The sequence below is a fragment of the Girardinichthys multiradiatus genome, chromosome 10 (assembly GCF_021462225.1).
Source record: "Girardinichthys multiradiatus isolate DD_20200921_A chromosome 10, DD_fGirMul_XY1, whole genome shotgun sequence".
Classification (NCBI taxonomy): domain Eukaryota; kingdom Metazoa; phylum Chordata; class Actinopteri; order Cyprinodontiformes; family Goodeidae; genus Girardinichthys; species Girardinichthys multiradiatus.
The window spans coordinates 8,058,568-8,076,864 of NC_061803.1; the positions used below are offsets into that span (position 1 = coordinate 8,058,568).

The 18,297-nt window shown below is 40.2% G+C and overlaps 1 protein-coding gene across 2 annotated transcripts; it reads left to right on the forward strand.

Moving 5' to 3' along the window:
• Nucleotides 1–749: 749 nt before the first annotated feature.
• LOC124875035 (serine/threonine-protein kinase tousled-like 2) lies at nt 750–17,873 on the forward strand. 2 transcript variants are annotated; one of them, XM_047376813.1, is made up of 21 exons: nt 750–1,341; nt 4,082–4,176; nt 9,841–9,912; nt 10,260–10,329; nt 10,580–10,617; nt 10,782–10,874; nt 12,291–12,392; nt 12,590–12,682; nt 12,909–13,019; nt 13,185–13,321; nt 13,402–13,551; nt 14,140–14,206; nt 14,305–14,402; nt 14,503–14,584; nt 14,713–14,804; nt 14,878–14,967; nt 15,303–15,472; nt 15,550–15,682; nt 15,772–15,883; nt 15,968–16,075; nt 16,902–17,873. In XM_047376813.1, the coding sequence occupies exons 2-21, from the start codon at nt 4,084–4,086 to the stop codon at nt 17,079–17,081; spliced, it is 2,091 nt and encodes a 696-aa protein (XP_047232769.1). In that variant the 5' UTR covers nt 750–1,341; nt 4,082–4,083; the 3' UTR covers nt 17,082–17,873. The 2 variants fall into 2 exon arrangements, with proteins under 2 accessions (XP_047232769.1, XP_047232770.1); XM_047376814.1 differs by lacking the exon at nt 10,782–10,874 and having other exon boundaries at nt 756–1,341.
• The last annotated feature ends 424 nt before the right edge of the window (nt 17,874–18,297 follow it).

The following is an 18,297-nucleotide window of genomic DNA, read 5'->3' on the forward strand; positions in this document are numbered from 1 at the left end:
GCCAACAACGGCTGGAAAAAAGCCAACAGTTTGCCACAATCCATGTAGGGAACTCTGCAAACATGAGGTGTGTTCTGGTCAGATGAGACCAAAACTTTCTGATCTACATACAACACTAGAAAACTGCACAAGACACATCATACCTAGACTGAAACATGGAAGTGGCAGCGTCATACTGAGGGAATGCTTTTCTTCAGCAAAGACAGTGGGCCTAGTCATAGAGATCAAAAAGACTTACAGCTGCACATTTAGTGGCTCTACATTTCGACTGAATAAAAGTTCATACTACACTTTTTCTTAGACTTTATTTATGCATTTTGAATTTTGAAAAACATGTATTGTTTCCCTTCCACTTCCCAGTTATGTGGTACTTTGAGTTGGTCAATCACATGGAATCTAAATGAACTCAAGATTGTGACTGTATAAATACTTTTCAATACAATGTAATCTCTATGTGCTGTAATAATTTATTTATAGCGATAATATGTTTTCACAGACATTTGATAAGTGACTCTTTAACACAATGATTGGAATAGTGTGCCAATAACATGTTTTATGCTGGATAAAAGGAAAGATTGCATTAAATGTCTTTACAATGTCTATAATGTTTGTCATGTTACAATGAAGAAATGCAACACAATATATCTGAAAAAAAAAAATGACAGCATAGTTCAGAAATAAATCTTAAATGTAAAGCAACTTAAATAAAAATGATTGCTTTCACTGAGCACCTGGAGGTCTGGGTCCTTGTATAAGTTTCTTATCCAACCAGCTGCAGCCTTGATCACAGTGTGTATTGTAAATCGGGGTGGAGGTTACATCAAACCAGCACTGGGCTTGGTAAACATCAGTGTCAGTTTCCTCTGGAGCTCCTTAGCGGCCTTGACGATACTGGAGGTTGTGATCTTTTGGTATGAGGAAAAAAGGATGGATTTAAACACACCGACTGCTCCCGCTTTAGATGCTAGATAATGCATATAGATTAGATCAAGGGAGGCAGAAATGTGACAACACTTGTTTAAGGGGATTCAGAGCACTGACAGCTCACGGCCTGCCCACGCAGGGGCACCGACTCCCACGAGGAAAACCCGAGGACCTCGGCCTTTCCGTCCGGATGACACCGGCAAGAGCGAGCCGCCCCGCTTTGTGTAGCTAGCATTAGCTAAGCTAACAAATGTCTCCTTAAATTCGACTTAATTGTAAATGGATATCTCAGTTCAGACAAAGTCATTTCGGGTGGTTGGACCGAGGAGCTGTTGATGAGTTTGCTGTCTTCGAAATGGACGGACGACATCTCTTCTAAGACCGTGTCTGGCTGTGAAAACTGCTAAGGTTTTCCAGGTGAGACCTTCGTTTTAGCTAGTATTAACCTTAGCTCGCTAGATAACTTCACGCTAGCTAATTTCTCTAACCCACTCCGCTATCTTTGCCAATCAGTGCCGTTTTATGCGGCTGTTATTGTTGTTCTTCTGTTTGTAACCTGATAACCTTTTTAGTATGATGCATTTTTGGTTTTCTTAAATTAACTGTTGGTAAAAATGTTAATTAGCACAGTCAACGTTGGACAGGTTGGCTAATTTCAGTCTAGTTGTTGGCCAGGAACGTCGGCTGTTATTAACCTAACTTCTTTAAGTCGATTTCCGTGGAAGGTTGGTTAAATAAAAATTTAAATGGTTCAAAGAGTGACTTGTTGTTTAGATTGTTGGATTTGTTAAAGAGCAATTTAACATCATTATAAGGGTTTGCTTCCGCTTATTCAATAGAAATCTAGATCTGTTATTGAAAATGATAATATCTGATTGGTTGTTCTTTATGCAACATATTTATGTTAATTCTACAATAGCCTGTATTTTACTGGCTCCTTCAATACTTTTTTTTTTTTTACAGTATTTTTACCGGTTTTGAATTTTAATAAGATAAATTGCAAACACAACATTCAGTCCAACCAATGCTTCTGAATTTTCTGTTTCCTCTGCTATCCTATTAGACAGGTGCATCTAAGCAAATAAAAATACAACTAAAAAGTCATTTTCTTTTTAGTAATTAATAAAAAAGAAACGTGTTATATAAACTGCACCATGGAGCAGTTGGTAGCAAGAAGGCCCTGGGTTCAAACCCTGGCCTGGGGACTTTCTGCATAGTTTGCATGTTCTCCCCGTGCATGCGTGGCTTGTCTCTGGGTACTCCAGCTTCCTCCTACTGTTTGGTTGTTTGATTAAACTGAATTGCCTTTAGGCATGAGTGTGGTCATGCATGGTTGTTTGTCCTGTGTGTCTCTGTGTTCCCCTGTGATGGACTGGGAGGTCCATTGCAACACACACATTGCCAGGTGTACCCTGCTTCTCGTCCAATGACAGCTGGAGATAGGCACCAGTCCCCCTCCACCCCCACTTAACCATGCAAAATTAATCAGGTATAGGCAAGGGATGGATAGTGTTATATACAATTAATCACACACTTTTATGTTTTATTTATGATTTATGGCTTACAGCTAATTAATTTGAGAATTTTCAGAAAACTTAAATATTAACATAAGACCAATAAAAAGTGTTACTATTATAATGAAAAGTATGTCCATGTTCTGAACAGTGTATGCACTTAGTACATTGTCGGTTTCTTTTCTTTGAAGTACCTCATCGATGCACCGTGGCATGGAGGTGATGAGCCTATGGCTCTGCTGCGGCGTTAAAGAAGTCCAGGTAGCTTTAATAGCGGACTTCATGGCCCTGTCCCAATACCTATACTACACTCTACGCCCCTCTATGAATTGTGTACTTTGTAAAAGTGCACCTATGGGTTGAAGTGCCAACGTTACAAGAGTGCAAAATTGGAGAATTGGGAGAGTATGGGTTACATAATCGACTTGCACCTCTGCGCCGTAACTGCGACACAAAAAATGATGGGCGTCGCTGTTTTTGCAGTCTTGCTGCTAAAAAATCTTTTAAAACATCAACAAGCAATTGTTTGGAGGAGAAGACGGCGCAGGAATCGACGGAGGCTTATACACCAGACTCTCGTCGTGGCAGAAGTGTTTGTTCATAAGGTCATTTAAATGTCATGACCTACTGACTGCCCAAAATCACCCTGAAGCCGGTGGCGTCTTACAATGTTGAGCCTGGAAAATCAGTAAAAAAAGAGAAAATAGATTGTCGGCTTGCTGTCTAAAGTTTACGCAATTCTTATTATTCTGATTTGATGGTTGATTGCATTGATGGTTGTGATTGGTTTTTACGCAAAATGTCACATGCAGCAATGAATTGTGGGTAATATACTTTGGCGTAGTCTGCTTAGATGCGCGCTTAGCCAAAGTGTGGGGCGGGGCTAAGGACCACTCTGGAGATTTGGGACACACTATGCACTCGAACCCATCAACGGGAACTCACAATAAAGGGACACAAAGGGTGGGAGTGCAAGGATTGGGACAGGGCCCTTGTTGTCTTCATTGTTGGGTCTAAAATTACCAAAACAAAAAAATCAGTTCCTGTAGTCTTTAATTTTTCTGACCTTTTCTGACCTTTGGAGAAGTAGATAAGAATGGTGGATAAGATTGGTTTCACATGCAAGCATCGGCCAATTGCCGATCACCCAAAATTAAAGAAATCGGGAGCCAATCAATCAGTGCACCCCTATCCATAAGTAATAATTAATGGTCTTGGAAGGAGTAAAATATATCAACCATGCATGTACCTTACTTTAAAGCATCAAAACTGTAAGAAGATTTATAAAATGTTTTTCTTTCCCCTTTTAGTAAAACATTGACTTTAATACTTTCAAAGGGAAGTGCAGAATATGTATGTCAAAAAACAGGCAGTATATTGTATGTTCCATGCTGGAAAACCAACCAAGAGGTTTTTCCTTTTGTATCTGAAGGTTTCCATGAAGCAATAACTGGTGTTTTCTGTTTTTCTATGGACAACTACCTGTGATATTTGCTTATCTAACTTAGCCCTAGGTGTAACACTGAGAAGATTTTTATCGTTTTTGCTCGACTGAGACAGAAAGTCTTTGTTGATTCTTGTGCGACACAAACCCAACCCAGCTAAGTTGCAATTTTCCTCGCTGGTTTTGTTCTCCTTTCCAGGGATGATGGAAGGACTTCATAGCCAGAGGCTTAGCTTGGACCCACGCCGGCTGGAACTTCTCGAGGCCCGATTCACTGGTGTGGGTGTTGCCAAGGTTAGTATTCAGTGCTGTGAAAAGTATTTGCCCCCTCAAAGATTTTTTTGTTTTTGCTTTTTTGTCACACTTAAATGATTCAGATCTACAATATCAGTAATAGAATACCTGAATAAATACAAGATTCACTTTTTAAAATAATGATTTCATTTATTAAGGGAGAAAAATTTGTCAAACCAACTTGACCTCATGTTAAAACATAATTGGCCCCGATTGGTAAATCTTAACCACACCTTTTGGACAGGACCCTGAGCTCAGTTTCAGTTGCCACATCCAGGCCACAGTACTACCTAAAAATCAAGAAATCCTTAAAATGGAACCTGTACAGTGACATGAAGCAGGCCAAGATCTTAAAAAGCAACAAATTAAGCCCCAAATCCAAAGGAATGTGGGAGGACAATGATCCAAAGGGCACTAGCAAGTCCATGTCTGATTAGCTAAAACAAACCACATAATGAAGGTTTTGGGATGGCCTAATCAAAGTCTGGACTTAAGTCAGATTGAGATGCTGTGGCATCTTAAATTGGTCATTCATGCTGGAAAACCCTTCTTTGTGCTTGAAGTGAAACAATTCTGCAAAGCAGAGTGGGCTAAAACTCATTGTAAGTTAACATGAGACATTTAGGTGTGAGAAAATAGCAAAGGTAGAAGAATACTGTAAGGGGAAAAATGCCCCATCACTGCACTGTAGCTTAATCATATAAAATAAGCTCATTATGATGTGGGGCTTATTGTTTCAACAGATCATAAACGCAAAGATGTCAGAATGTTATTCTTGAATGCAAAATGCTCTTCACAAATTGTTTGGAGAGCTAAAGTGATGTCTCCGTTTTCTATTTTTAATGAAGATACATTTATACATAAGAGCATCTTCCAGTTTTTCACCCTTCAGGCAGAGCATAATCTTAAAGTAAACAACATACTTTAACAGTCTAACAGAATGATGTTTGCATTCCAGTTTAGAAAGGTTTGAAAGTCCTCTCTGTGCTGTGTGTTCTGCATTCAGAGATTTTCCTTGACCAGAAAGATCTGTTTCACTGGGCTGAAGGTGAAACAAGAAGAGCTCTGTGTTGGCCTACATGAAAGGTGGCCAGCAGCTCTTTGGTTCTGGAGAAACAAGTGAAATGGTACCACAGCTCAAGCCAGCTGCATTATATGATACAAATCGTAGTTATCATGGGTCAAAACTATTTCTACCTCTACTCTTCAGAAAAGAAACTCCTGCAAAAAGTAATCATTGTTATTTGATTCATCCAATCCTAGGATCCAATGAAAATAAATTGTCTGTTTCTATAGGAGCACGGTTGATACAAGGATGTGAACAGTTTTATTAGAAAGCTTGCATGGATATGTATTTAGTACATATTTCTGGAAAGACTCGGATCTTGTAATAAAGTTACACCCAAGTTCTCCAGTTGCAATTTGAAAAACCAGGGAATTTTGTAATTGTTGTGCTCGGTGAGCGGGGTTTAGGGTTTTCGATAGAAAAGGATAGATTTGGACCCCCGCCCCTTTCCACCGGTGAACTATCAACAGGTGCAACTAATTTACAGCCATAAATCTTGGGGATAGGGTAGCACATTTGCGTATATAACACTAGGCAGGATGGGTGCATCACTTCACCTGCCTCTCTTCTTACCCTGATGCACCCATCACTCTGGAACAGGGTCAATCTGGACTCATCAGACCATATGACCTTCTTCTATTGCTCCAGAGTCCAATCTTTATGCTCCCTAGCAAATTGAAGCCTTTTTTCCAGTTAGCCTCACTGATTAGTGGTTTTTTTAAGGCTACACAGCTGTTCAGCCTGATTCCTTGAGTTGCCTTCGCATTGTGTGTGTGGAAATACTCTTACTTTCACTATTAAACATAGCCCGGAGTTCTACTGTTTGTTTTATTTTTTATTTGATTTCACCAAATGTTTTAAGTGATTACCGTTCACGATCATTCAGGGTTTTTTTTCCAGCCACATTTCTTCCTCGAAGACGATGGGTCCCCACTATCTTTCCAGTTTTTAATAATGCGTTGGACAGTTCTTAACCCAATTTTTGTAGTTTCTGCAATCTCCTTAGATGTTTTCTCTGCTTGATGCCTGCCAATGATTTGACCCTTCTGAAACAGACGGGCATCTTTTCCACGACCACGGGAAAATATATATGGTTGTTTGAGAAATGAGAAGCAACTCATTGCACCAGTTGGGGTTAAATAACTTGTTGCCAGCTGAAACATAATCGCCCAGGCAGTCATTATCCAATGGGAGGCTCCTAACTACTTGCTTAGTTAAATCCAGGTGGTGTTTTTTTTGGCCAAGCAGGGAACCATGATGTCGTGTTGCCTTTCTGATTGTGAAATCCAATGGAGTAATAGAAGTGTTGTAGACCACCACCACCTCTGGTAAACAGCCAGTACAACAGTTGGTCACCATGGAGACTGAACTCGGACTTGATTACTGATCTAATGTTTCTCTGCTGCTTGGACATCAAGAGATGTGACATGTGCTGCTTCCATCCCAAGTCCTGTTTGAGCCCTCATTCTTCAAGGAGACTCCGCTTCATTCATATCCTCTAGATATGAGAAAAGCAATTAACCGCCATTGTTTCCACAAACGGATATAAGCCTGGCGGGTATGTTGAATTTTGAGTTCAGCTTTGGTGAGAAATCTCCGACGCTGGAACTAATCCTTCAGCTTGCATCCCAGTTGATTCTTCTGAAATTAAACTAAGAACCTCTGACTTTGAGTACTAATTGAACACATCACAATTCTGTTGTCGTGTAAACTTGACTTCAATAATTTGCGCCCAAAACCTTGCTGTCTTTATTGTTGAACGGATCTGTCTTGATGTGATTCTGCTGCAGCAACAACATGTGCAGTGTGGCATTCTTCCATGATATCGTGGGCAGGAGCACAGTCAAGGTTTCATCATATTAAGGTCTCACAGTGTTCAGTTGGAGAAAAAGGTTTTTGAAATTGCACCGCGTCACACTTCGCTTTACACACCTCTGTTTAAACCACCTGAGAGTGTTTACCTTTTCCTTTTCTAGTGAATTTAAATATCGTGTTGCTGTTTTGATTAATTTATGTTATCTGAGCTTTCAGTAATGAGTTTCTAAATTAACGTGTCAGGGCATCAACCATTTTTAATGTGGTTTTACCTCTGTCCATGTCAGGTTTTATATTGAGATTTATAGTATTTATAGTCGGGCTACTTAATAGTAGAAAGTCTGATGATGGTGATAATATTGGTAAATATTGAGATATTAGTGGGGCGTATACTTATTGTATCGTTTATCCTCAGAAATGTATTAATATGATAAGACTTTTTAATTATTGGGCCAACGATCAATTCCAATTAATGACAATTGAAAACTCCAACAACTCCTGTTGGGATTGTTACTTTTACTATTTTCTCCACAGTTTGTTCTATGAGAGCTTCAATAAATATGAATAAAGTAAAAAAATATGTTTAAATGCAGTTACCATGTGCAGTTTAGTGATGAAAATCACATCTCTTTATGCAACTAGTGTCCTGAAGGAGCCTATTTCAACATGGGTTTATTTTTCAGGAGCAGTATTTGTTTGTGGTGCTGCGATCGCTTTAACATGCAGTCACAGCCACAGTTACCTTAAAAAGACTGAAAAAAACTAATCACAATAGTACCACAAAATGCAGCGATAGATTTTTAAGTCCAAATTGCCCACCCCTAGGTATCAGGTGTGATATATGCCTTTTGTTTTTCCTCTCTTTCCCATCTGTGCTTCCGTACTCTCTGAACTTTAGCGTTTTGAGCAACGTCAGTTGTGTCCAGTGAGCAATGCTGGCGTGAGACGCTGTCCAACTGACCAAATATTACATTACTATGTAAAATGCAACTTCATAACACTACAGGTCCTTCTCAAAATATTAGCATATTGTGATAAAGTTAATTATTTTCCATAATGTCATGATGAAAATTTAACATTCATATATTTTAGATTCATTGCACACTAACTGAAATATTTCAGGTCTTTTATTGTCTTAATACGGATGATTTTGGCATACAGCTCATGAAAACCCAAAATTCCTGTCTCACAAAATTAGCATATTTCATCCGACCAATAAAAGAAAAGTGATTTTAATACAAAAAACGTCAACCTTCAAATAATCATGTACAGTTATGCACTCAATACTTGGTCGGGAATCCTTTTGCAGAAATGACTGCTTCAATGCGGCGTGGCATGGAGGCAATCAGCCTATGGCACTGCTGAGGTCTTATGGAGGCCCAGGATGCTTCGATAGCGGCCTTTAGCTCATCCAGAGTGTTGGGTCTTGAGTCTCTCAACGTTCTCTTCACAATATCCCACAGATTCTCTATGGGGTTCAGGTCAGGAGAGTTGGCAGGCCAATTGAGCACAGTGATACCACGGTCAGTAAACCATTTACCAGTGGTTTTGGCACTGTGAGCAGGTGCCAGGTCGTGCTGAAAAATGAAATCTTCATCTCCATAAAGCTTTTCAGCAGATGGAAGCATGAAGTGCTCCAAAATCTCCTGATAGCTAGCTGCATTGACCCTGCCCTTGATAAAACACAGTGGACCAACACCAGCAGCTGACACGGCACCCCAGACCATCACTGACTGTGGGTACTTGACACTGGACTTCTGGCATTTTGGCATTTCCTTCTCCCCAGTCTTCCTCCAGACTCTGGCACCTTGATTTCCGAATGACATGCAGAATTTGCTTTCATCCGAAAAAGTACTTTGGACCACTGAGCAACAGTCCTGTGCTGCTTCTCTGTAGCCCAGGTCAGGCGCTTCTGCCGCTGTTTCTGGTTCAAAAGTGGCTTGACCTGGGGAATGCGGCACCTGTAGCCCATTTCCTGCACACGCCTGTGCACGGTGGCTCTGGATGTTTCTACTCCAGACTCAGTCCACTGCTTCCGCAGGTCCCCCAAGGTCTGGAATCGGCCCTTCTCCACAATCTTCCTCAGGGTCCGGTCACCTCTTCTCGTTGTGCAGCGTTTTCTGCCACACTTTTTCCTTCCCACAGACTTCCCACTGAGGTGCCTTGATACAGCACTCTGGGAACAGCCTATTCGTTCAGAAATTTCTTTCTGTGTCTTACCCTCTTGGTTGAGGGTGTCAATAGTGGCCTTCTGGACAGCAGTCAGGTCGGCAGTCTTACCCATGATTGGGGTTTTGAGTGATGAACCAGGCTGGGAGTTTTAAAGGCCTCAGGAATCTTTTGCAGGTGTTTAGAGTTAACTCGTTGATTCAGATGATTAGGTTCATAGCTCGTTTAGAGACCCTTTTAATGATATGCTAATTTTGTGAGATAGGAATTTTGGGTTTTCATGAGCTGTATGCCAAAATCATCCGTATTAAGACAATAAAAGACCTGAAATATTTCAGTTAGTGTGCAATGAATCTAAAATATATGAATGTTAAATTTTCATCATGACATTATGGAAAATAATGAACTTTATCACAATATGCTAATATTTTGAGAAGGACCTGTATATTAGCCAACAGTGATTGCATTCCAAACAGTCCTTTGCTATATGAATATTGCACACGCTCATATTGCGATATATTGTGCAGCCCTAATTTATAGTTTACGGTAAAGCAGGATATGTGGAGTGGGATTTGACTAATTAATCACATGGTTTGATTCTCTGCATGTTACAGACCTCTGCCAACAGCGAATCATCAAACCAGTCTCAGTGCAGCGCTGGGTCTCTGAGTGACAAGGAACCAGAGGTTGGTTGGAAATGAAATGATGAATACCTTTTTTCTTGTCTTTTATTTCCAAGTTGTAATAAGCTTTAATCTATAGTAAAAAAAAACCTGATTTAAATAGTAATAGTATTGCAGGGAAATATTTTAACTCAAAAATATTCTCATATTGCAGGACTTTTATAACAATATGAAGAGATTGTCTCATATTGTTCACCATCTAAATGTTTGCATTGTAAAAAGATGAGAGTTCATTTTTAATTTAAGTTGCTAATGTGTTTGCATAGTTAGTGCAGATATATTTTGAGTGTATTTCTTCTAAAAAGGCTTAAATAAATAAAAGTAACTCTAAGCTGCTTTTTTTCTTTCAGACTCTGGAGAAAAAGGCCAGTGGGAGAAGCAAGAAGAGAAAAGGCGACATCTTCGACGGCAGCAGCCAAGGTACACCCATCCTTCCTAACAGAACACTGAAATCATTTTTTCCAGCAGTTTGCCATTTTCTAATTAGAAATATTTACCTGTAATGAATCAAACATTAGACATTCTTTAGACTGTAAATAGAAAGCTAAAACTTGGGCTGCAAATCAGTTTGGGTCTTTTCCCGACAGCTCTTAGATTCAATCATGACATGTCAGGATCAAGTTGTTTAAGGTTTAGTTTTCTTATTTGTGCTTTTTCTGTTTTATCGTAGGAAAGGGAAAGGGGCAAAAGCTAAATGAATATTTTGAGGTGAGTTAAATGTCCCTTTATTTTCTCCCTGTTTTATGTATGATTCATTTCAACTTGTCTTCAGTGCTTTACTGTCTCAACTTCGTAGGGAAGTTCTTTTTCTGAATAATTATTCTTCCCTTTCTCTTGATTTGGTTCCCTTCTGCAAATTGCCCAATGCCCAGTTTGCTGGTAGCAGTGGCTCTGGCACCAGTCCTGCACGAGGCGTCCATTTGCTGCTGCGCTCTTCTTCACAGTGTTCTCTGTCTTATCCTCCGGTGAGCACCGGCGTCTATCCTAAATGGCTCTTATCTGCTCTGCTCCTTCTTTTCCTGATGTTCTCTTTTTAACTTCATTTTAGCTGTAACTTTGTTTGCTTTCTCTGAGAATCAGTAGTTCCTGTTTGCATTTACCTAAATGGAAACAAAAATCGAATTAAAATGAATCCTTTATTCTGTTTGTATTCATATTTTTGGATTTCGATAAATTGGTATCAGTTTATTTTAGGTTCTTTCTGTATTTATGTGCATTCCTGGGGAAAAAAAACAGGGTTAGGGTCCCTACAGTTGGAGGAAAATTAAGTCAACTTTGCTGCTTCCATACAGTAAGGTGGAAAATACCCACCAGTCGCTGCCTGTTAAATGCACTTGATTAATGCATCAGCAGGTGAATATTTCTCTGTAAAAGCAGCAGTTTTGTTTAATTTAAAACATTATAATTACTTCCAGTCAGAAGAAACATGTTAGTAGTAGATAGTGTTAGATAGTATTACAAATGACTTTCAATCTGAATCAGGCTGCACAGTGGCGCAGTTGGTAGCACTGTTGCCTTGCAGCAAGAAGGTCCTGGGTTCGATTCCCGGCTTTCTGCAGTTTACATATTCTCCCTGTGCATGTGTGGGTTCTCACCGGGTACTCCGGCTTCCTCCCACAGTCCAAAGACATGCCTCTAAATTCCCCTTAGGTGTATGAATGAGTGTGTGCATGGTTGTTTGTGTACCCCGCCTCTCGCCCATAGACTGCTGGAGATAGGCACCAGCTCCCCCGCGACCCACTATGGAATAAGCGGTAGAAAATGACTGACTGACCTGAATCAGCTAAGTTGAAGTCCAGGTGTGGATGTCCTGTCAAATTCACCCAAAGATCTAACTGTGTGATGTTTAGTTGCTTTATCCTTAGCCATGTTTTGGCTTATATGACCTTATATGAATATAGGATTCTACAAGCCTCAGTATGTTTTATATTAATGTTCATAAGGAAGACCAAACAAGTATGTTCTCTAGAGAAGTTCTGTCTAAATGAACAACACTTGAGGTGCATGATGTCCTTTGGACATATGAGACAACAGTGGAGAAACCTGGCCATAATACAGAGTAGCATGTTTGGAGAAAACCAACCAGCAACTCGGCACACACACCTGATACGACCAATCAAGCATGGAGGTGGAAGGGTCATGATTCTGCCATCTGTCTGACAGAGATTGGATCAAACTGTCATCAGTGAATGGAAGAGCGTAATGAACTGCAGCCATTTTGTAAAGAACAGTGTGTAAAAAAGATGTGAGACTAGGTTCTACCAGGTTCTGAATGATGGAGTGTCTTTAGAGAGTCCAGTGACAGGATCATGGAAAATTTCTTTGTCCTGTGGCATTAACTGTTATATGATGGCGCCTTTTTGGTTGGTTCATGGTTTCAGAACGGCAGTCCTTCATCCATAGGCTCCGCCCACACCGACTCTTCTTCCTGCAGCTCATTCAAGACAGCCCCTACAACTTCCTGTTCACATAAAGCAATCCAGGTAACTAAATTTATTTCTTCCCAGACTCAAAGATTCGTTGTTTCCTTTATGTTTATTTAATGAATTTGTAGTAGCACTTATTTTTCCTTTCTTTACAAAACTATAAAGGTCAAACATTTACATTAATTAGTTTAAGTGTGACCCCATTGTTTAGGCAGGAGAAGATCTCACGTTTTTCTCTGTGCTCACCTTTTCAGTCGGATCTGACCCTGCTGAAACTAAAAGCAATAGAGAAGGTCAAGAACTCTGACCTGGAGAAGACAGAAGGGAGGATAGACGACCTGGTGAGGGTAAGATAATTAAATACTTCCTGCTCTAAATATCTTAACAGCCTTGAAGAACATAAAATGAGATTGTAATTTCAAAATTTACAAATTAGGTCAATTTACAAATGCCTGTACCAGTTGTTTTTTGTAGAGCTCTGCTCATTAATCTGTTCCAAACTAGTTGAATCTCTTAATAAAATACTCCTTTGTGGGTTCTGTTGTCATCGTGGCCTACTGTATGTTTTGGCAGTCTAACTGTGACCTCAGGCGGCAGGTTGATGAGCACCAGAAGATGCTTGAGCGCTACAAGGAGCGGCTGAACAAATGCGTGAAGATAAGCCAGCAGCTGCTGATTGAGCAGGTTAGTTTAAATGTTATTGGCTAAATTTGAGATGTTTTGGCTTAATTTTAGAATAAAACAGTTATTTTGCTGTAAACATTTTATTAGACATCTTGATCTTCAATTTCATATCATGGTAGTTTCTGGAAGCGAGTTTAATCCTTTTGTGTACTTGGGGTTTTATAGTCAAAGAGGGAGAAGATGAATTGCAGGGACAAGAGCATGCAGGATCGTCTGCGTTTGGGTCACTTCACCACCGTGCGACACGGAGCATCCTTCACAGAGCAGTGGACCGATGGATACGCCTTCCAGAAACTCATCAAGTCAGTAGATGGGCTAAGCATTTGGTTTCCCCTGCAGACAGGAAATAAATGTTTACATTATTTTGTTTTTCTTATTTTAGGCAGCAGGAGCAAATCAACGTGCAGCGGGAGGACATTGAAAGGCAGAAGAAGCTTCTGGGAAAGAGGAAACCTCCAACGGTCCAGATGCCTCCACCCAACATAGAACAGAACAAGCGAAAGAGCAGAAACAATGGCCAGGAGAATGAAACGTAAGCACAGAAACGGAAGCTGAAAAACTACTCAAAGTTGATACAGAGTATCAACTTCCTGCTGGAAGGTGAACCTCCACCCCTCTCAAGGTTCTAAGGAGCCTCCAACAGATTTTCTACCAGCTTTGCCCTGAATTAACTTTGATCAGCCTTTCTGTAACTGCTGAAGAAAAGTATTCCCACAGAATGATGCTGCCAACACCATGTTTAATAGTTGGGATGGTGTGTTGAGTTTATTTTTAAAAACTATGCATTCCAACTTCACATTTATACACTACTTTGAGTTGGTCTATCATATAAAACCCCAGTAAAATGGAGTTTATGGTTGTAATGTAACAATATGTGAAAAAGTATAAGGGGTGTGAAATCATTAGCATGGCCGTTATTTATGTTTATTCAGCTTTTAATAAGATACATGTTGATATTTGTGTGGGTGTCTTTCTAAATGCTAATGATGATACAGAATAACATTTACAGCTGTATTTCAGACACATACCAACACCTGGAAGAGTGCAGTCTTAATTTCCGGTCGCCTGAGATTTGTCATCATCCTTCTAATCTGAGCTTTTCCCACACCGTCTCATCCAGGTTGTCGCTGGCTGCGTACCGGGAACAAGAGGAGATTTTCAAACTTCGAATAGGCCGTTTAAAAAAGGTACCGTTTTCACAGCATCACTTGCTTTTTCCAGTTTGGTATCAGAGCTGCAGTTGTATCTCAGAATGAGAGGGTGAGGTCACTGTGATTGTTTGCAGGAAGAAGCAGAGCTCCAGGCAGAGCTGGAACAGCTGGAGAGGGTTAGAAATTTGCACATTCGGGAACTCAAGAGAATTCACAATGAGGACAGCTCATCGTATGTCTTATCCCAGTTTAACCTTATTTAAATTACATTGTTTTTATTTTTAAAAAAGCATCAGTTCACCATTCTTTTTTTTTTTTTTTTCTTCCTGCAGATTTAGAGACCATCCCACACTGAATGACCGATACCTGCTTTTACGTTTGCTAGGAAGAGGTGGTTTCAGTGAAGTTTTCAAAGTAAGCAGGAGCTCTTTGTGTTATTTTACCATTTCTTTTGTGAGTCTCCAAACGTATTTATGAGTAAATGAGAGGTCAGCTTAATGTTAAACTAATATAACGTTAGTGAATAAGGTTTTCTCCTGCAGGCTTTTGATTTAACAGAACAGAGATATGTAGCCATCAAAATCCATCAGCTCAACAAGAACTGGAGGGAGGAGAAGAAGCAAAACTACCACAGGTGAGTTTGAATATATAATGATGATGAACTCGCTGAAAACATTTGACCTGTAATAACATTTACCTGTTTGCAGACACGCCTGTAGAGAGTACAGGATCCACAAAGAACTCGACCATCCTAGAATAGTCAAACTCTATGACTATTTCTCAATCGACAGAGACTCGTAAGTGCCTTTGTCTGCAAAGGAGTAATGATGCCCTGATAAAAAGGTCATATGTGAACACTTATTAAATGCTTCTGTTGCTATCAGAATGGGATCTCTTGTGAGGAAAACTTGAACACAATCACAGTATTCACACTGAAATATACATATTTTTTTTTCACTTAAAGACTTGAAGAATCTGCATCTTTGTCAAAAAAGTGTTTTTTCCTCCCTAAGGGTGATGCTCACAGTGAAAGAGCAGTAATAGAGACACCATGTAGGCTGCTGCATTTTACTTCATGAAGCAGCCTTCAGATCATTAATTGGAACATTTTGTTGTATTGAATTCTTGGCAGGTTCTGCACAGTGCTGGAGTACTGTGGAGGCAACGATCTGGATTTCTACTTGAAGCAGAATAAATCGATGACAGAGAAGGAGGGACGCGCCATCATCATGCAGCTCGTCAACGCCCTCAAGTATCTCAACCAGATTCGGCCACGCATCATCCACTATGACCTCAAGCCCGGTACTTTATGATGGTTTCGCTGAGTTTGTAAAAAATGTCGTTCAGACCTCTAACAAATGGCTCATTTTAACGTTCAGGGAACATACTGTTGGTTAATGGCACGGCGTGCGGTGAGATAAAGATCACCGACTTTGGCCTGTCTAAGATCGTGGATGGTGACAGCTCCGCAGACGGCATGGAGCTGACTTCACAAGGAGCCGGAACCTACTGGTAAACGGACACATTCGCCAAAATTTAACAACTAACAAAGCTTAACAAGTTTCTAGCAGAGGCATTACGCTCTTATCTCCGTGCTGCAGGTATCTACCACCTGAGTGCTTTGTAGTGGGGAAAGACCCACCAACAATATCCAATAAGGTGGATGTTTGGTCGGTAGGGGTCATCTTCTACCAGATCCTATATGGGCGCAAGGTAACCACTTCTCAGCATTATGTAACGCAGATTATTAGGATTGCATTTTACCTTCTAACTGGCTGCCGCTTTGTCTTTTTCAAGCCGTTTGGTCACAACCAGTCCCAGCAGGATATCGTCCAGGAAAACGCCATACTCAAAGCTACTGAAGTGCAATTCCCCCCAAAACCCGTCGTCACTACAGAGGCAAAGGTGTGCTTTGTATTGTTTTAACCTGCACATTGAAGCTGTGTCACTTCCAGCGTTCTACGGCTTGAAAAGTCCTGCTCAAACATTATTGCAGCAGTTAAAGATAAACGGATGAGATATTTATTGGAACTATGTAGTGTTTTACAACAGAGCCATGCTAATGTGAAGCATTATTATGGTGGGCTTTTACAGAGGTCTGCATATAGGAATAGACTGCATTTCTAATCATTAGAGTAAGCTTTATTTACTGGTTGTAATCAAAAGCATCTGACTGATTCTCTCAAGGTTCCTGTGCAGTTTAGAAAAGTCTGGAATAGATAAATAGATAGATACATTTCACTATTTTCCAGCTCTGGATCAGGAAAGAGAAAGAAAATAGATGGAGAAATATTTGTATTTTCCTGTCTTGTTCTGTAAAAGTGGTAATAACCCACAGTCCATCATCTGTTAGTTTTTTTTCATCCATCCATCCAGTTTTTGCAGTTCCTGTTTTAAAGTCTGACTGGCAAAAATATTTAATAAATTCACAGTGAAATTTTGATTGAAAACTTTATCAGTCTGTCCATTTATCTCTCATCCATCCGATTACCCTCCTTTCTTCCTTACTTCCATTGTCTTCGTTCCCATCTCTTGTTTTTTGCAGCTTCCATATTTAAAGCCGGGTCAAAACAGAAATATTCGCCATGTGAAGTTTTGTATCTATACTTGTAAAATACGCTGGAGTTTTGACATGGAAAAACATGTAGATGTTGGACTCTGTAGCACTAAAAACACCAGATGAACTTTGGTTTCGATCCTAGTGTTTACTTCTCCTTTGGTTCCTTTCTAGGCCTTTATTCGCCGTTGCCTGGCTTACCACAAGGAGGACCGCATGGACGTTCTGCAATTGGCCAGTGACCCCTTCCTGATGCCCAATATTCGTAAAGCCCTGGGAAGCAACACAGCACCTGTGCTGCCCAGTCCCTCCACCTCCAGCTGCTACAGCAGCAGTGCCTCCAACTCAAGTTAGCATGAAGAACATAGTGGAAAACCTAGAGGACTACGGCAGCAACGTGGAGACATTATACACGTGTGTGTGTGTGTGTGTGTGTGTGCGCGCGCACAGGAAAGAGGGATTCTAAAAGTATGAATGGAGGGTGACATGAGGGGGTTTAAAATGTGCCCCCGACTGTTCTCCAACTGGTCCACACTGCAGGGCCAAGCCTCTATCTTTGGGCTCAATAGAACCCAAAGATTTGCAGATACGCATGCACTAACATAAACCTTGGCTTACTCAAAGGGACTTTCTTCATGCTAAAATAAAGAGCATTTGGAAAATTTTGCACAATTGACTCGCTTCTAAGTATGGCGTGGAAATCCTCACGGTCATACTCGGTGGTTTACAGAAGAAAAAGCTTTTATAATGGTTCATCCCATACTGCTTGGAATCTATGAAACTCAATCCTAACTCTATGGGTCTGTTTCAAACATGTATACCTGGAGGATTGAAGAGCTGCGAGTGTTTTCGGGAGTGGCTGATGATGGAGATTAAAGCAGCCTTGTTGACTTGAAATCATTGAAAATGTATTCATGACTTGAAACAAAAGAGAACTGATTATGGAGAGAATGATTAGTTTTGACCTATTTTCTGTAACTGTACTTGAAGTCAGCTTTTTATTTTAATGAAGTCCATATTTTTCCATTAGATGTCCCCCTCCTAATATTGCTAACCTGAAAGGGAGGGGTTGACTCTGGGTGAGTGTTGCAAGTTGTGACTCAGCTGAAATAATTAATGAGATCATTAAAAAGTATTTGGTTATCATTTGGTTATGGTGTTTTATTTCATGTCGGACCCTGTTGTCCAAACCTTTTGCCACATGGGCCAAAATCCAGTTGAAAGTGTTTGCGGGCCACAACACCATTTTTTAGATCAGGGTCACTCTTTGAAAACGCTTGCTATTTTTAGCCAAGTTTATTAAATCAATTAAATGTAGATTTTGGTGCACCCAGATCTGCTTTTAAGTAAAAGTTGCTGGATTTTTTTTTATTTTTTTTTGTGATCCTAAAAAAAGCATGGTTATTAAAAGATGAATACTGTGTTGTAGCTAACATTTCCCATCTGCATCAACCACCTACGCTGGGGGGCTAAAGATGCATCATTCTTGAATTGTCTTGATCTGGGACGGCTTGGAAAAATGGAAGGTTGGATTTTTGTCGAGGCTCAAGAAACGTCGCTGCAAAGCCTA